Here is an 18,646-nt window from a genome sequence, read left to right as displayed (position 1 = left end):
TAAATCATGAATGATTACTGTTAATTTATTCTGGAGAAAAAATGGACACAATTGAACATGGTTACAAGTGGGGAGGCAAGGTCATTGTGACATAAGTGGTCATTCAGACTTGTAAGAGCCTTGTATGGACAAGTAGCTTGGTAAACAGAAGGTAGATGACAGGAATGTACTCAGGCACTTCTATCTTATAGGTACATACTACATCTCGGTGCCAGAAACAGTTCTCAGGAAGCTTCCCACCTATTATTTGGCTACTGCACCACTCATTTTAACAGTTATATTCCATATTGGTTTTTCTGTTCTGACTTACTAGAAAGGCATTAATAAAGAGGATTTGTACTAATAAAACATTAAATGTATAAAGTTTTGCACCAAAACTGCACAGCATGATGAGTGGAACGAATAGTATGGTGGAGAAATTTTTATTGTTTGTAAGGTTTTCATGTAAGAGATACTTCCTACATCCATATCATTTACAGTTTTGAAAAACTGCTTACATATCCAAAGCATCAGAGTTCTTTCCATCCTCCGGAATCACTTCACCATTTCATTATTTGTAACACACTATCCCCTCCTTACTTCAGCATTGGTTGTTAACATTTAATGGTTACACCTTAACAAAATCTCCATTGCTTTTGCTGTATAGAGTAGTACATGCTTAAATTTACCCATCATAGGCCTTGGCCTCTAGTAATATTTTATTTTATCATTGACTGTCCATTTGGTCAGTGCTACAGTTATTCACTTTCCTACACCTATTTCAGCTCCTCTTTCACTGTCCAGTGTGTCCTTAAGGTAACATAAGTGTTTTGCCTCCTCTGAAACCTGCCCCTCTATCATAACAAGGTTCATAACTTCCTTCTTTTCCCCTTAAGCTCTTGTAATACATTTCTGGCCTCAGCAGTCTCTTTGTGTTTATTTTGTAATCATGAGCACCTCTTCTTACACTTACCTATTACATTTGTTACACAGTGGAGAGTTCAACCCCACACCTTTCCCACTACAACCTTATATTCTTTAAAATTAATAAAAATATAATTGGATCTAGTGACAAAGTACAGTACCTTGGTAAAGAGTGCTGTGTATTTCACAGATTGTTTCCTTTCCATTTTGTTTGTAATTTTTGATAGGTTAGAATGAGTACCTTACATTGCTTACCTAGTGATACAAGACCTTGGGAAAGAGTGGTGTATTTCACAGGTTGTTTTCATCCCATTTTATGTGTAATTTTTGATAGAGTAGAATGGAATACTTAACATGACTTACCTAGTGATGTTTCCCCCAAGATTGGTTCAGTACAGCTTAATGTCAGATGTGATTAATATAAAATTGTTAGTTGATTGAATATATTTCTATTTGAAATCCAAGTGATGCTTGATTATAATTAAGTGTAGACAACAATGTAATGACTACAGTATGATGTTATACAGTACATTTGTCAGTGAGGAATAGTTCTGTGTAATAACTATATTATAATTTTATATTTGTCATTTCTTGGTCAGTGCCACATTAAGTTTATTGCAGTCCAATGTAAAGGTATGATTCCTCTTTTCTTTCAAAGATGAGTTGCCCTACATTGAAGTTCCCCTTCACACTGTGATCAAGTTAACCCCTGTAGCTTATGGTTGTCAGATGGAGCACATTCCGCTTCACATCCCATCCGTCAATACGCACCGACCCAAGCCAGTAGTAAGTTACATTATTTGTTATGTTCTTAAATCGTTGTGCATGAATTCAAGATATTACATTTTTAGTTACCCACAAATGGTGTCTTGAGCATTATTGGTACCTGCTTATCAGAGGCTCTTATGAATTGTAAGTGAGGCAAGGGAATCTGTATGTTGATTTTGAATTGTCATCCAAAATTTATATGACGGGAACTTAAAACCTTGATCTGGAGTGCTTGGGGAGAAGCCTTGCAGAGACATTTTCAAAGGTAGGCTATGGCCTACTACCCTGGATGAACTCCAGAATATGGGATGTCTTCTCGTGAAATTCTTAATAATGATAAGTGAAATTACTGTATTGGTAATAATACAACAAAATAATAGTTTCATTTAAAAACATTTTTATAGTAAGCAGCTAGCCTATTGCCAGTTAACTTACGAGGTTATCATAAGATAAAACATTCTCTTGGTTATCCCCCAGTGAAGTTATGAAGACAATACAATTTCCTGCAAAAGCACATGAAAAAGCTTGTTTTGTAGTATGTTAGCTTGTGGCTTGTTAGCTTTTACACCCCACTAAGCTATGATATTTGTTAAACAAACACAATTTCACTTGGTTACATTCACAGTGAAGCTATCAAGTCTAATAAAGTGCATTATCCCTTTAAAGAACAGAAATTTTTTTTTAGCAATCTGGTTTACGAAAAAATGCAAATACTTAGCCCCATAATACATTTGGTAATCTCCTCATAAAATTATTGATTATGTTATATTGAATATTGCATTATATTAACATGGTACATAGTAAATTTCATTTAAAAGCAATTAGAAAAATTATTATATATGGTACTACCAAATGTAAACAATTAATCATGTGATCATTACCTTGCCAAAGTTCTGCTTCCCCCAAGTATTTTGTTGTCAAGCAACCAAGCTTTTTACAAATTCAGCAGTCACAGGATTCATATCCTGCCTATCTCTAGACCTGTAAGATATTTTTACTAATTTTTTTTTACCATTGATATCTGTGTAAGTTTTTCCTTGTTATAACCATTTTAAAATTGATACCAAGGTAACCTAGGGTATTTTGAGTTTTATTAACACTGAAATCTTACCATAGCTTGGGCCTTTTAAAATTGTATGGGACCAGTTGTTGTATTATTCATTTATTATTATTTGTATTGTTCAAGAATTTTTATATTAATGGATTGAATGAAAATAGAGTTTATACAAAATTCATCAGTTCTTCCTAATTTCAATCTCTTGTTCTGACATATCCTTGGTTAAAAAAAAAAAAATGATAAACATAACTGCCTGGATGGTAATGAAATCTTGATTTTTGTGGGTTAACTGTAAAGTTCTTTTTTGGTTTTAAAAAACAAAAACAAAACTGTCTGATGCTCATGTAATCTGGATTTTTGTGGGGTGACTGTATACATTTTATGGAGTCTGTAAAAGAAAAGTACCTTTGTTGTGGTTAGGATCATGTTATGTTACTTTTATATTAAAGTAACATTTTTCTTTGTATGTGTGAAAACTAACATCATTTACTTAAACTTAAGGGAGGCTCTACGAAATACCCTCCTTGTGTTAGCATTTGAATGCAGTGAAACCATTTGAATAAGTATTTTAGATTTTTTCTTTCTTTACAGGTGCCTGGGTCTTTGGATTCATCTGTATGTTGTTTTGACATGGAAGACATGGATTCCTGATGATAAAAATTTTTTAGGAGTTTAACAACTTCAATTTTAAGGTTTGTTTCCTGTTTCACGACATTCAAGATATGCTTGTTGACCGATCTGTATTTTAACGTTTTTCTCTTTGCTCTGTACTCTCTTATGAATTGGTTCATTGAGACCACTGAACTGTGTCTCTAGACCATCATTGGGTTTACCTAGAGGATTTGTTCTTTAAATAGGTGGATATTGTAGAAAGGTCAAATTGAAGAAGCTGGACAGCTATGTAAGATTGAAGAAGCAGGATAAAAAGTAAAAAGGCAGAAAGCAATGCTGTTTGGCCAAAGGGTTCTCTGCAGCACATTTCACACTAAGTGGTAGGCCCATCTTCATGGGTTTTTTAATGTGATTTATGGACGAATATGAATTTTCAGCATCATTAGAAACCTTCAGGAGTTTTAATTGTTGCAAACATTTATATTTAAATTTTACGGATAAAGAATATCATTCAAACACCATACTGATGAAAATGGTATCTAGTAAAACATTAGTAATTGTTTCTTATACAGAATTACTATTGCAGGTAGAATTACTATTGCAGGTTTCTAACTATTGCATGTTCGTAATACAAAGTCAAGTCTGTGATCTGTCCTGTCTCTAAACTTGCAAATTCAGGTATCTTAGATTAGTTGAGTAGCCTGTTGGAATGGATAAAATTTATTTTTATTTTCACTATAAGTTTTTGTCAGTTTTTCTTACAAATTTTCATTTCAGAATTATATATATTCCCTATGTGGAATGTAATTAGCCTAGTGTAGCATATGAAAAATCAGTCAACTGGTATATACTAGACCCAGCTTTTATTCATCTAAATTACTATATTTATACTTCAGATATAAGCTGTTCTTGTAAGAGGCAGTTAGCCTGAGAATACTGTGCCTGGAGTTTCAGGTCATTCAACCAGTAGATCTAGACTTATTGAGGATTGTGCAGATATAGTGTGATTATTTACTCGAAGCCATCGAAGATGCTGCTCCTGTTAGCTTAGGGCAAGATAGCCAAAGCATTTCAAGTTTTGACATGACATTTATAGGGCTAACTTTATATCAAAATAACAGTTGATGTCAATAATGTTACATAAGATTTTCAGTAGCATTATAAGTTACAGTTTTAAACTGGGTTATGTATACCAGACTTTGCATATGTGTGCTACATTTCTCAAAAGAACAGCTGGTATTAACGATATGTACTCTGCATAAGATAGAACATTGTATCTCATGTTGTTGTTTTGAACTCAGATGTCTAGCTTATTATGATGATGATGTACTTCAACCAGTGGTCTGGTTAAACTACTTGATAACCTTGGAGTTTAAAAAAGTAACTAATGATTTAGTTTCTTTGTCATTACCAACATTTCCCCTTCCATTGTGTAATGCTTATAATTGAAAGGTTTCTCTTGAACCAAAAGTTGAAATATAAAAATGCCAGACCATAAGGAAAGCATGAAGTCTTATTATTTCAAGTTTGGGAATAGACTAAACATTCAATTTATGACAGCTGTTCTCTTACACTAATTAAGAGAGCCTGGCTTCAGAGTAGACCAGTTTTTTTTTTTTCAAATTTATTAAGACAGCTACAGAAAAAAAAGTTCATGATACTACAGCACTTTCTGTAACCAATTTTAATTTTTTTGTAATATGTCTGCCTCCACACCTGCAAACATGTAAAGTAGTAAGGTGGTATGCAGTGTGGTGAAAACTGGAACTGGAAGTGGTATGCAGTGTGGTGAAAACCAGGACTGGAACCAACAGGTTAACCTAAGTTCAACTGCTGAATAAACAGAATATTTTCATTTATATTAGTCCAATTTTGTTATTTTATTTGTCTATAGAAGGGACCTGGTCATGAAGGGTGGCTATATCAAACAAGGTAATACCACTTCTTGATTTCTTTCAAGTCAGAGCAGAGAAACTGTAACTTTTAACAAGGCTGTTTAAGGGGTCCCCATAATGGGTACCACAAAGTGCACATTCTGGAGGCACTTGGAAATGGTAATACATATTCTTTGCAGTATCCTTTCGCCCTTACTACTTTTCAACCATTCCCTTTGATTTGTTCCCTTCTAGGTGTCCGACTACTAATCCTTACTTCAGTATCCACCTCTCATTAAAGAACAAATCTTTTTGGCAACCCATAAAGGTCATGAAAAGTGACTTGGTTTTTTTTTTTTATATACAACGGCAAATATTTGTTAGTTCCCATAGGGTGTAGTGCCATCAGTGCACCTCACTTGTTACTCTGTAGGCATTACTAAAGGTTGTTTGCAGTGTTCCTGCAGCACTTAGCTGCACCCACTTTTTAGACTTGTCCTTTACCTCTGTTCCCACTTCCTTTCTTCCATTTTGTTGGCCAACCACTCTATAACTCCCTCTTTTCACTGTTTTAAGTGCTGAATGGCTGAAAGTGCTTGGTCTTATTTTGTAGCCAAATATTTATAAAATCAAAATCAGTATTTGTTAGTCTGGCATATGAATGTTTATAAATTTTTTAATAATTTTTTTTTTTTTATCCCCCTTTATGGATGTAGGTTCAGGAATTAACCATATCCTCCCATATCCTTGTCAAGTGAAGGACTGTTGCAGAGTTTGTGATGTCATCTTTGTCAGCTGCACTGCAATTCATTATGGCCACTTGGCAGGAAGATTGCAGGTTATAATCTTGTGCTGAATTCCATGTAATATCTATCCCCCTCCCGAACAAATTCCAGAGCTTATTATACATTATATATGATGTTAAATTTGAGTTTTTATTATCCTAAAATAGCACATATAAAAACTAAATTGGTGAACTTTGGTATATTTGTACCATACCATAATTATTTTATGCTGAAAGAATTTTTAATTTGTTCCTGTGGAAATACAAATCATAGCTTTTCAAGTGGAGCATATACTTCGCTGAACTTGTCTTCATCCAAAGAAAATGATCCTTGAGGACCAGAGCTTCTGAATTGTTCATCTTCTCTGGGTAAGCCAGTCAAATCTGAAAAGGGAGTGCAACGAAATACTGGAATGAAGACATTCCTTGAGCCAATGTTTCTACTAATCTTGGAATCTGAAAAGAAGAGGCGCAGTTGAAATGGGGTCGGGGGGAGAATGGGACTAAGCATTGATAAGTCAGCTCTCCACCTGAGCACGAGGTAGAAGGGACTTGGGATCTCTCGGTCATGTGAGAACGCCCATGGTTAGAAAAAGTTGTAGGATCTTGTTGCCTTTACCCACCTGCAAGGGAGAGTTTGCATGGCCTTTAGTCAGGAACTCACATGTACAAGACAATTGTGATCCATACCGCCTTTCCCCTGTGACTCCCTTGAGAAGTGAGAAGCCTTTCCCCACATCATCTCAAGACATGGCACATACAGAGAACAAAACTATCAGGATCCACTGAGTGAGAATGCTCATGAGAAGAATGTGGCAAAAGATGACCATTTGGACTTCCCACAAGAACACTCAGGTTTTCCCATCCTCCTTTTCTGTCTGCTTGAGCAAAGAGTGTTGTGAAGAGGAAGATGACAACAAAGTACATGATGATGACAACAACCAAGAGGAAGACAACCTGGACCTCCTTTTCCTCTTCTCACATAGCACACTAGCTGTCCACTGATCAGAAATCATAGAAGAGGGTCTTAACAAGTAGGCTCATCCAGAGGAAGGTCAGCAGGAAAGACCACTTCAAGCAATTGTTCACACTAACTGATAGTAATCAGAATCGCACAAGCCATCCACTCGGCTAACTACCACCACAGATTAGGGAGATGATATTTCTTTGTTCTCCACCAAACTATTTAGAAAGGCAGGAAGAGATATGCAACTTGGAGCATTCAGTTTGGGCCAAATTTTCTCTAGATACTTATAAGATGACATATCACAAAATTTGGACAAATAATCAATATTATCTGAGGGAGAACCCCAGAAGTCTACACTATCATACTCAGAATGGCAAGATTTCTTGGGTGGGACAGAGTTAACCCTCAGCTTGTGAGAAGCGCTTTTAGAAAGTGGCAAGGCGATGGAAGCTGACAGAAGACTGCACCAGTGGAGTTAAACATGTTGATGAAGAGACAAAATACCTCTTGTCATTCATTTTTCCTCATGCTAAACCTTTCCAACTCAGGAGAAGCCCAATCTGCTCATACTCACATGGGGGAGATGGACACAGTTCGCACCTCAGCAACAAGAAAATTTATCTAAGAGGAGACATGAAGCACAGCAATGAGAAAACTTATCCAAGAGGAGACATGAAGCAGCCAAGTGCTTGCCCATGACCCTCATCTACGTTGCTTTTGTTTATTCTCTATGAGAGAAAACACACAGCAACTGAGACAAACAAAAAAATAGGTACAAATATAAAACAAAGAAACAATGACATATCAACTCAACTATGTCATCCAAGGGGAAGGAAAAGGGGGTAACACACGCGACCTCACAGTGTATGGTCAAACGATAAAGTGACACCCAGATGCTCAAAGGATGGTTCCCCCACTCACTCACTACCACCACCTTAGGTACTATCCTTGTAGCCATGTTCATTTAATTTTCAGCTACAAACAAGATATTCCCCACTTGAAAGTCTCTGGTTATTATACAGTACTTAGAAAAATATAAATATAAAAAAATCTCTTATATTCTCTGCATTCTTAGGGTATAGCATAGAGAACAATTAGATAATGAACACATCAAAAATACCACAAACTTACAAACATGTATTCTGATGCTGAACAGCTTAAAGTGATCCATAATATCTTGCAGCGTTATGGAAATTATCCAAATAATTTATTGTTGACTACTATACTAATTTTAAAAACAACATACATGATCATGGTATCTGTATCTCACAAGGAAAACTGATAGACATATCAACAGCACATTTATTTTTTCTATGTACAATAATAAAAGGAAAAACAACAATTCAGCTTACTTCATGATATACTACACGTGGATACTGACTCACTGGGCTTTCCCTCTTTCAGTTCCTTACACTTCACAGCTATATAGGAGAACTGAAAATAATGAATCATCAATATAGGTACAGTATAATGACTTGGAAATTTAATAAGACTTGATTTCAGTAAAAATTCTGTTTTAAAGGTATTGCAAACAAAACTTTAATAAGAGTAAAGCCTATTACTAGGGTACTTCAAAATGCAGCTTTGAATATGAATTTATAAATCCAGCATGTATTTGTGCTTCAGGAGGTTGAGGACCACTTCTTTAAATGGTACTGTATATACTATTTCTTCACTGCTACCTTCTATTTAAAACTTCACTTCAATGTCCATGGTATAGATCAAAATTTTGTTGCAGATGATAGTATGCATCCAGGCATCAAAGATTCTAAAGCAAGTTAAGGTTGGTAAATTTCACAAAGAAAAAACAACAAAATTAATACAAATACACTTGCATCTCAACTTCCAACATTTCTTAGATCTGGGTTCCTGATAAATAATGGATTCTGTAAGTCACAACATTTCTCAGGTCTAGGTTCCTGATAAATATGAAGTTTTCATAATAAAACTAATATTGTAGTACTTACCTGAACACCTGAATTCGCTATTAATCCCACTAGCCCAAACAACTCTCAAATACCAATCCACTATTGGGAATTTTAACAGCCAGCATTACCAATGCTGCAGGTAAAATCTTGTCACTTGAGCTACCATAACAAACGGTTGGCAACGCTGACGCAAGTGTGCGCCGACACTCCCACTTTTGTCAATAGCTTTATTCAAGGTCAAAATTGATGTGGGGAAAGGAGGGTAGGAATCATTCAGGCATTCAGGTATTACAATATTAGTTTTATTATGAAAAATTCATATTGCAATACACTCCCTGAACACCTGAATTCGCCCAATTAACAACATTTAGAGGAGGAGGGATCAATTCTATTGCACGCCTTTTGACAACAGCAGAGATGGTAGCTCACCAATCTGCTCTGCATTAAATATCCGTTTAGTCATACACTCACCATATCAATCAAAGCTTTCAGTGAAGAGACATGTTGGAGAGGACTTTGATTGACAGTCAGGTCAGTACTCTTGGTCTGTCAACCTCCCATGTGGCTATTCATAGCCTCTCATGTATGGAGGGAAATGAAGCAGTGTGCCGAGCCGCTGATCCTCCGGATAAGTCCCGACGATTGACGAGCGAAGAAGTATCTCAGCGCTGACGAAATAGCCTAGCCTACTAGAGCACCCCCTTGGACTCTCGTAGGGAAACTATCAAAGACTAAGAAACTTAAAACATACAAACCTAAGTTCACGTGATTATACAGGCAGTCCCTGGTTTACGACAGTTCCGGCTTCTGACGTTCCGAGGTTACAATGCTTTTCACATATATTCATCAGAAATTATTTCCCGGTTTATGACGCACGCGTTGTACGCCGATCTGAGAGAAGAAATATGGCTCCAAAATGGCAGAACAATCAAAATTTGGGTTTTTTTTTTTTTTTTTCAAGAAAAACTCAATAAAAATGCAGTTTACATAGTTTCCAATACACCCAGAGCATTAAAAGTAAGGTTTTCTTACGATTTTTTACGAATTTCGACGATTTTTCAGTTTATGACAATTTTCGGCTTACGACGCGGCGTAAGAACAGAACCCCTGTTCGTAAACCGGGGACTGCTTGTACTATCACTGTTGCCTAAGAATTCTAAAGACTAAAAGGAATTCCTCTATCTGGTTAACCTAAGAATCTCCTCACTAAGTGAATACCACCTCAGCTAAATGAACGCACCCTAGTTAATAGACTTCACCGCTACATGTGGACTAAGAGAATAACCCTCCAAACCTCCGCACTAAGTGAATACCACCTCAGCTAAATGAACGCACCCTAACCCTAGATAGTAACCTTTGCAGCTACACGCTATGAGGCAAATTGAATGTCTCATAAGTAGAGAAAGTAAACACTGAGACGGACTTCCAAGTAGCTGCCTCCAGAATAGACGGCACTGAATAATTCTTTAGAAAGGAAGATGAAGTGGACCTACTCTGAATACTGTGCAGTCGGGAAAATACAGAGCTGAAGATGACGAACAACCACCCTGAGAAGCCGGGGAAATCACCTCCCTCCGAAAGTAACTAATTGCATTCTTTGACAGCGGACGGGAAGGATTCCGCGGTGAGACAAGATGTCTTGTATATGCGGAAGTGGACCGAGCTTCCCAACCTTTGATAAACAGACTTTACTGCTAGCACCGGACATAAAGATATCTCCGCTGGATCACTGGTAACAAACACTTGCAGATAAGAACCTTAAACATACAAGGCAGAGTTTTAACCTACGACTCTGTCTTCATCACAAATTCCAGAAGACAGACATATGTATCATTTCTCGCATAGGAACCCAACCTAGAAACTGCCTGAAGCTCGCCCAACCCTTTAGCTGAAGCTAAAACCATAAGAAAAAGCAACTTCTTAGTCAATGTCTTAACGTGAGTCGGCAAGACAGGACGTTCAATCTTAAAAGAACGTAGTAAATCATCGATTATCTTACTATTAGAGATTTCAGGAAGGTGAAAACTAATCTCTGAGCGGTAGTCAGCAATAGCTGAATACGAAAGGCCCTTGAATTTCCGAAGGAATAAAAGAAAATCAGCTATTTTGGCTATGGAAGGTCTAAAGATGGAATGACCTTCTTTACGACACTAACTTCTATATCTTGTCCAGCTTAACCTGGTAAGGGTTATGGGTTGACCTTCTCAAGCTAAAAGAAAACTATCTAGACACAGCTTTAGGGAGTCCGGACTGTCTAGCGGCTCTCTACAGTTGCCCTGCAACTAGGTACAGCACGCGAGGGTTTGGATAATAGTTTCGCATGGGTAGGGACATCAGAACTTCCGTAGGGAACTCTAGGAGTTCCGGAAACCAAGCCTGTTATGGCGAGCAGGGAGCTATTAGTCATAGAAGTCTTGACACTCTCCCGCAATTTCCCTATTACCTAAACAATGAGACCGGATGGAGGAAAGGCATACACCTGCATGTGATTCCAATTTGTAATGTCACATTGGTGCCTATCGACATGGGAACCACCAATGGTGAGAAATAAACCGGAAGATGATAGCTTAATCACATCACGAATAAGTCCACAGTTGCTGGCCACTTCCAAAGAACCTGACATATTACTTCCAGAGCCAAAGTCCACTCTCCCCCGCCAAAATACCTGACGGGAGCGACTTAGCGAATCGGCCAGTACATTGAGACTCCCTGATATGAATTAGGGAAGAAGAGACACTTTTCGTTCTTCACACTCTCTCAGGACTCTCTGTGCTATAGTATTGAGTTCTGTTGAGCCTGTTTCCTCCCCCCCCCCCCCCCAAAGTTCTTCAGATATGACACAGCAATTATGCTGTCGCTAAACATAGCCACTACTCTATTGCGCACTAGGACTGAAAATAACTGGGGGCTTCCTTTACAGTCCTGATTTTCACGAAGATTTATTGACGACTCCTCTTGTTCCCAAACCCCCCCAGAGGCCTGAGGCCTGGGTTCCCTCCAAGGTTGTTTCCCAACCTTGATCTGAGGCATCTGTGTACAGATGAACATCGGGAAGAGGGGAATCGATAGACCTTCCCCGTGTCAGATGCACTTCTGACTACCACAGACACTCCAACAGGCAAGAATCGCTCCTGACTATAACTGCGTTCTCACTGCGGAAGTCCCAGCGATTCCTGAGACATACCTGAAGAGAGAACCCATCCGGACACGAGACCCTGGAATTAAAAGAGAGAGAGAGAGAGAGAGAGAGCGAGACATTCTCCCTAAGAGGCTTCTCCAAGCTGGTACCAGTCGTTACCTGCTGGACGGAAACCCTTCTATCTACTGAAGGACCAACTGGATCCTTTCCAGGGTTGTGAAAACCCTCAAACCTGATAGGTTAAAAATTCCATAAGAATTCCCTTGCTCTTACTAGTTCCTCTAGAGAGGAGGCAAGGATCAACCAACCCTCTAGATACCTTAACACTGTATCCTCGACGATGCATAATTGCTGACACCGGTCAAAGCGTTCGCCTGGTGAGCCAGACCCCTCAAGATAAATTTATTAGGCTGCCAACGGCCACGGATCCGAAGGGACATAGCCGTCACTCTTTAGAACCACATTACAGTAAACTTGACAGCATCCAGAAAGAGTGCACATGAGCCTCAGTCTGACTGCGCAACACATCCTCCAAGCACCTGCTTCCCTAAGATAAGTCCCTACGAGCCGAGACGATGCTGGAGACTTAAACAGGTTTGCCTCAACCGATTTGTTGAATGGCAACCTGACACCTGCCGAAGGATTACCTCGAACTGCGTAAATCATCCTACACGAAGAGAGAAGAGAAGAGTGCTGTCTATTAGAGTCACTACCGATGCTAAACGAACATCCGCCTCCTCCAAAGCCTGGCTAACCTGATCGAACCAAACCAGCCAACAAGAAAAAGAGGCAGGAGCTGGCTTAGTGTTATAAAAAGCCTCAAAAAAAAAAAAAAAAAGGACTGAATTGACTAAATCAGGAGGTTCGGAGCTCTTGCTTGAGGGTACAAAGAAGTAACATACCCAAGTATGCGTCCGTAATCGTTACTGCTGGCAAGAGGACATTCCAAGTCCGCCAGAATCTCCTGCACCTCCAGATAAGAATCCTGTTCCGCAGTGTCTGAATGGTCTAAGACTGACAAAGGAGGAGGCACTGAACGAAGCCCGGACAACAATGAAGAGTCTGCAAGCGGACCACCCCAACCAGAATGCTGCGCACCCACACCTAATCGGGTACCTGGGGCTGAATCTGCATAGTTGAACCCACTGGGAAGAAGAGAAGGCTGAACCGATAAAAACCCGGAGCCAATTCCCCATTATTACCAAGGGGAAGACAAGTGAGAGTAGCCAAACCCACATTTGCTAAATCCTGGGGGAGGATGCGCAAACGAAACCGCTTGCGGAGGGACGGAAGAAGATGAAGAAGAAGGAGGGAGAATGAAATAGGTAGAAGCTACCCTCAGAGTTATGGCCGTGGAAAATGCAGGCGATGAAAGCCGTGGACCGCTCGAAGAAGGTACCGCAAGCCCTGCCAAAACCACGGAGCGCAAACCCGAACTGGAAGTGACAGGCAAACCCTGTGAAATACCTGATACTACCGGAACAGCCGCTTGAAGTGGAAGCAAGAGGTTGCGCATACCCAAAGGGATGGAACATGAGACCCCTGCGGCCAAAATCTGCCGAAACTGCGTTTTCACCTGTCCGGAAGCTCCTACCAGAGGAGACTGTACTGAGGAAGGAAAGGCGGGAGGCAGAGGAATAGCAAATGCATAAAAAAGAAGTTACCCGAGCGGAGGAAAACCAAAATCGAAGGAGGGAAAATGGAAGATGCGGAAGCTGCAGGAATGACCAGAGCACAAGAAGAAGAGGCCAAAGAGGAGACTGAAAAGGAAGCAACAAAGAATGTGGGGGCAGGAGATGAAGCGACAGATAACCCAGAAGAAAACTTAGAACGAAAAGGACAGAAGGTACACCGAATCTGGCCCCCCTCAATAATCCTGAAACATATCCGACATGAATTCTGGACACTACTGTCACATACTCTCTAATGTTAGAGAAACTATTCGAAAAATAACATCTCACCATAGGTCTGTACCTGTCAAAAAAAACCAGCAATCCACCTTATATTCTGCCACATCCAACTGCAGGTCCCGCAAACTACGTCTAGAAGCCGAAAGGACACACCAGAATCCACCTTACTGGATGGAGGAGTAGAATACACAGGGAAGGGGGAAACTACAGTAGGAAATTCAGAAATAGTCAGAAGTGAGTTAGGAGCAAAAGCAGAAGAATTCTACACCACCATAACTGAAACATTGACTTGAGATTGAGCCAGACCGAAAAGAAGCGATGGAGAAACTCTTGCCAGAGCACAAAAATCACTCGAACCCGAAACAGGAACCTGTCCAAGAGAACGACTTTGCACCCTTGATACCTTCTCCTCACTACCTAACCCAAACCTATCCCCCTTTATCACACCTAGATCTTGATCCTGACTAACATTATCAACATTAAATTTGTCAATACTACAAGGGGGTTGGGAGGGGGAATCCTTCACTGCCTGCTCCGCGCCGAGGAGCCGGCAGACCCTATCCACTCGAAGGCTTGCGGTTCTGCCATTACCCTCAGCACCCATTAGGGCTGGTTCTGGAACAGGCAGGGGAGCTGAAAAGGAAGAACATCAGACATCCTAACACTACTACTATCCCTATCTGAGAAATGTTGAAGAAGACTAGCTATTAAATTTTCCATACTACTTGCAATCCTATCCTCTATCTGCTTGACTACCTCTGAAATAGCTAAATCCATCAACTGATCTGTAGCAGAATCTGACCGACGTCTGTCGCCCTTACTAGCCAAAGACTTGCAATGACGAATGTAATCCTCCATCTCTTGTGCCTTCCAATCGGAACATTCATCGCAATGAGTCTGGACATCACATTTAACCTTCCTACATACCTGACAGAATGTTTATCATGTCTTAAGGTACTCATCTGTCTCTGGCAGGAAGAAGAAGCGATGAGCTCCAGCATCCACAGTTGTAGGGGCAGTCGAGGTCGACGTCGAAGCCAAAGGAGCGGTAGTAGAAAGTGAAAGAGTCCATGATGACCAATCGAGACCGGGATGTTCCACATCAAAGATATTCAGAAAAACCACGAGAAGAAACCAGTATATACAATCCAGGTCATCACCAGAGGTCCAAAATGCAAAGAGAAGTTGGGCAATAGGATTAAAACCCTGCACTGCAGAAGGAAACTACCTTCCAGCAGTGCAAACAAAAAGCAATTGACGAAAGTGGGAGTGTCGGTGCACGCCTGCGTCAGCGTTGCCAACCGTTTGTTATGGTAGCTCAAGTGACAAGATTTTACCTGCAGCGTTGGTAACGTTGGCTATTAAAATTCCCAATAGTGGATTGGTAATTGAGTGTTGTTTGGGCTAGTGGGATTAAGGGCGAATTCAGGTGTTCAGGGAGTGTATTGCTATAATGGAATTCTGTAAGTCACAAAGACCCAAAGATTAACGCACACGATACAACAGAGCCAATGTAGTAATCTAGTGTAAATCTACTTTCCTCTCTATCATTATGTACCATTGCTTCACAAGTTTTAATAAAAGTAATATTTTTAATGTGCTCTCATTAAAACTGTAGAGCACATCATGTTGATTGCAAGTAACCGTAGCTTCCGTAAGCAACTGAATGTCTGTCTGCTCCTCTGTCTTGCATTGAGTATTATAATTTTATATCAAATTTTGTTACATTAATATTCTGTTACTAAAATGTGATTAATTTAATTAGTACACACTTGCATGAATTGCATACCATACTTTTTTTATTTATTATTATGCCTGTAGGTATTGTTTCATTCATTACTGTTTAACAGACTCTCCTTAAATAGAATATGCTTATTACTGGCACCTAAGCAGGAAATAAATAAAATTGCTGATGTAAAACAAGTGGCATTTATGAATTATGTTTACAGCTGGATGGATGAAGCTCAAACAATTCACATTACCATTTCCTCTCAACAAATGTAATCTTCAAAGGATTCCAACCTCTCCTAATATATTAGTTTTTCAAAATTCCTACTTAAAGAATACTTTAAATACTGTACAATGATCTCAGGGCAAAAAATCTAGGAAGTTAAATAACCTTGTATCAAACCTTGGATCATACCTGAAATTTCACTGTGCTCAAAATCCTTCTATAAGAACACTTAATAAAAGGGATGAGGTTAGGTTGAAATTCCTCGAATATACTACTATTTATAAATTTTAATATGATACTGTTCATAAAGATAAAGCTATTTACTGCTGGTTCAGAGAGAAAATGGTATTCAATGTATTGCAATCCATAAGGATAAATCATATATATAGCTAAGTTCCCATACTCCCTCTATTTACTATGGAGTTGTCAGCATTAATTAGGGATTTGGAACTTGTTTTGAATAGTAAGGGAATTTGCTGTCATATAATGTGACAGAGTCCATAAAATTTTCTGAAATTTTCAAGTTTCCACCCATTAGTCCTAAAAGCTCAAGCAATTTTCAAATTACTTGTCATAAAACTTCATTACTGCTGGGTTTCCTCTCCTTGAAACTTTAGGTAATGAAACAGTGAAAGAAGCCACTTTAAATTACCATTAAAAACTGTCCCCCTCTCTGATACAAAAAGACAACTTAGGTCCTATATTTTAAGAAAGTTGTCCCCACTCCTTGCCAATAATATGAAATAGAAAAGCATTAGGGACAACATTAACCCTGGCCCACAAGTTTTAATGGCAACCAAAAGGTTGAAGTTGCCTTAACTCAACTATGGATTGGTCATACCTGCCTCACTCATAAATATATTTTGTATTAGTGGTTCTCCTTTAAGTGACAGGTTACTACTAGTTGAGCCCATTCTGATCTACTTCCATTTTATGAATGGCAGGAGAAAGTATGGCTTCACCATAAGCCTTTTGCCAAGATTTTGAGTGAAGAGGTTTGACTTGAACCCATTATGGAATTTTTAAAGAAATTTGTGTTTTCAACAAAATTTACCTCATTTACATTTACTGTATTTATACCCGTATTCTACAATAAACAAATGTGTGTGCATATGTATTAGCACACACTTGCCTGCCCGAGTTTTTAATTATTGTAATTTTTTAATAAAAATTCAAATCTTTACACCCATGACAGCATTCACTGACTTCCCTGGAGCTATATGGTCCAAATTTCATACATTCATTTATTTGTGCCACACTTCTTATTTTTAGTCAAAGTTATCACATTCTTGATAAAGTATTGTGTTGTTGAATTTGAATCGATCACAAAGCTTCTGGCTGTGAGTTTTTGCCGATTCTTAGAGCTCTAATAAGAACAAGGATATTACTGTGTTATCTTTACAAAGTCATGTATGAGTGTTCTAATTCAATAATCCATGACATCTGCTGTATAATTTCAGAGACACAATTCCAGAAGGAGTGTCTTTCTGATGGATGATTCTCTGTTAAGCTTGAAAAACCAAGGAGGAATCCTATTCCAAGGGGCAGCAACCTGACCTGTTATTTGTCCCCTGTCAAAGTAGTGAAAAGGAATCTTCAACACTGAAATATGAACAATTTGATCTCAGTAGAACTTGGAAGACAGGAAACTTTCCTTTGAAGATATCAATTATGTAACTCAGTCACATTGGTCTGGTACATTTTAAGCATAAAGGCCTTAGGTGTAAAGAAGTATTTGGCAACATTTGGAAAAAAAAAGCTTCTCTTGAAAATCCGATTGGATAGCTATTTAGTAAGATAGTAAAATGTCTCCATACTTCAATATGTGATGGAGACTACATGAAGGCAGAAGCTCCTTCAGGGTTCACAACTGATGGAACAAGCCATAGGTAATTAGTACTAACTCTGCAACCAAGAAACTGTTACCTTGTCCAACAAAAACTCAAGGTACTGACTGTAGGAAAGGCTATCCCCTATCCCAAGAATGGCAGTGTAATGAAGGTAGAAATGGTTGGTAACTAACTAATATAAAAGAATGGAAATTGATAACTGTTGTGCAGAAACTGGGAGGAAAGGATCATTTCAGTCCTGAAACTTGGTTAAGAAGAGAGATCTAAAAATAACAAATTCATTGGAGAAGAAAGCAGTGTGAAAGTCAAATGGGATCAGGTGAGCAGAAGGAATAAAAGATCAGTTTGAGTTAGTAGTACAGGAGAGCTCGCGTACATAAACATTAAGTTTCCCACATCTTACTGACATTCAAATGTTTGTATTTATCCATGGCCCACTAAATTTATCACAAATATCTGTATCTATAACACGTTAATGTTCTATTTCATTTTTTACCTCCACATTTAGGGAAGACAAAGATCAAACTGCAAGTCATGAATTGGAGAAATGTTTAGTTAGACCATTTTCTATGACCAGAAATGATGGCAAAAGGGTAAAATCTTAAAGAACAAAGTATTAAATAAAGGGAAACATTAAATTTCCCAAGTTATTGAATTATGCTCTTGGCAGTAATCAAAAGGAAGATGTGTTACATTTAGGAAGATAAAATGAGCCAGGCCTGTATGTGTAACTCAGGTGGCCTACTCACAATACAAACTCCCATATTTTATGACATGGTAGGTAGTCATGACATTTATAATGTTATCTTTATACTTAAGTACTGCCTGGAAGCGATGTAGGAGGGTGAAAAATGGACAAGTCTTCATCCTCCTGCAAATACAACTACAATTTCTTTATAT

At 38.6% G+C, this 18,646-nt stretch overlaps 2 protein-coding genes across 5 annotated transcripts in view; one reads left to right on the top strand and one right to left on the bottom strand.

Annotated features, from left to right (window-relative positions):
• Positions 1–6,140, top strand: part of LOC136849130 (6-phosphofructo-2-kinase/fructose-2,6-bisphosphatase-like) — a 75,197-nt gene extending 69,057 nt beyond the window's left edge. For all 3 annotated transcript variants that reach the window (XM_067122154.1, XM_067122153.1, XM_067122155.1), the window contains exons 12-14: positions 1,562–1,689; positions 3,320–3,420; positions 5,931–6,140. In XM_067122154.1, coding sequence (XP_066978255.1) covers positions 1,562–1,689; positions 3,320–3,379 — 188 coding nt within the window. In that variant the 3' untranslated portion in view covers positions 3,380–3,420; positions 5,931–6,140. The remainder of the gene's footprint in view (positions 1–1,561; positions 1,690–3,319; positions 3,421–5,930) is intronic.
• A 223-nt stretch (positions 6,141–6,363) lies between these two features.
• LOC136849132 (synaptic plasticity regulator PANTS) overlaps positions 6,364–18,646 on the bottom strand; it is a 35,410-nt gene continuing 23,127 nt past the window's right edge. Inside the window, exons 4-5 of one of the 2 annotated variants that reach the window (XM_067122159.1) lie at positions 8,318–8,399; positions 6,364–6,382 (exon numbers count right to left, since the gene is read on the bottom strand). In XM_067122159.1, coding sequence (XP_066978260.1) covers positions 8,319–8,399 — 81 coding nt within the window. In that variant the 3' untranslated portion in view covers positions 6,364–6,382; position 8,318. Of the gene's footprint in view, positions 6,383–8,255; positions 8,400–18,646 lie in introns of those variants that run through there. The other variant, XM_067122158.1, reaches the window with a different exon arrangement.

The sequence above is a fragment of the Macrobrachium rosenbergii genome, chromosome 20 (genome assembly GCF_040412425.1).
Source record: "Macrobrachium rosenbergii isolate ZJJX-2024 chromosome 20, ASM4041242v1, whole genome shotgun sequence".
NCBI classification, from domain to species: domain Eukaryota; kingdom Metazoa; phylum Arthropoda; class Malacostraca; order Decapoda; family Palaemonidae; genus Macrobrachium; species Macrobrachium rosenbergii.
The sequence above is the reverse complement of the archived record's forward strand: the minus strand, read 5'-3'. Positions and strand labels throughout refer to the sequence as shown.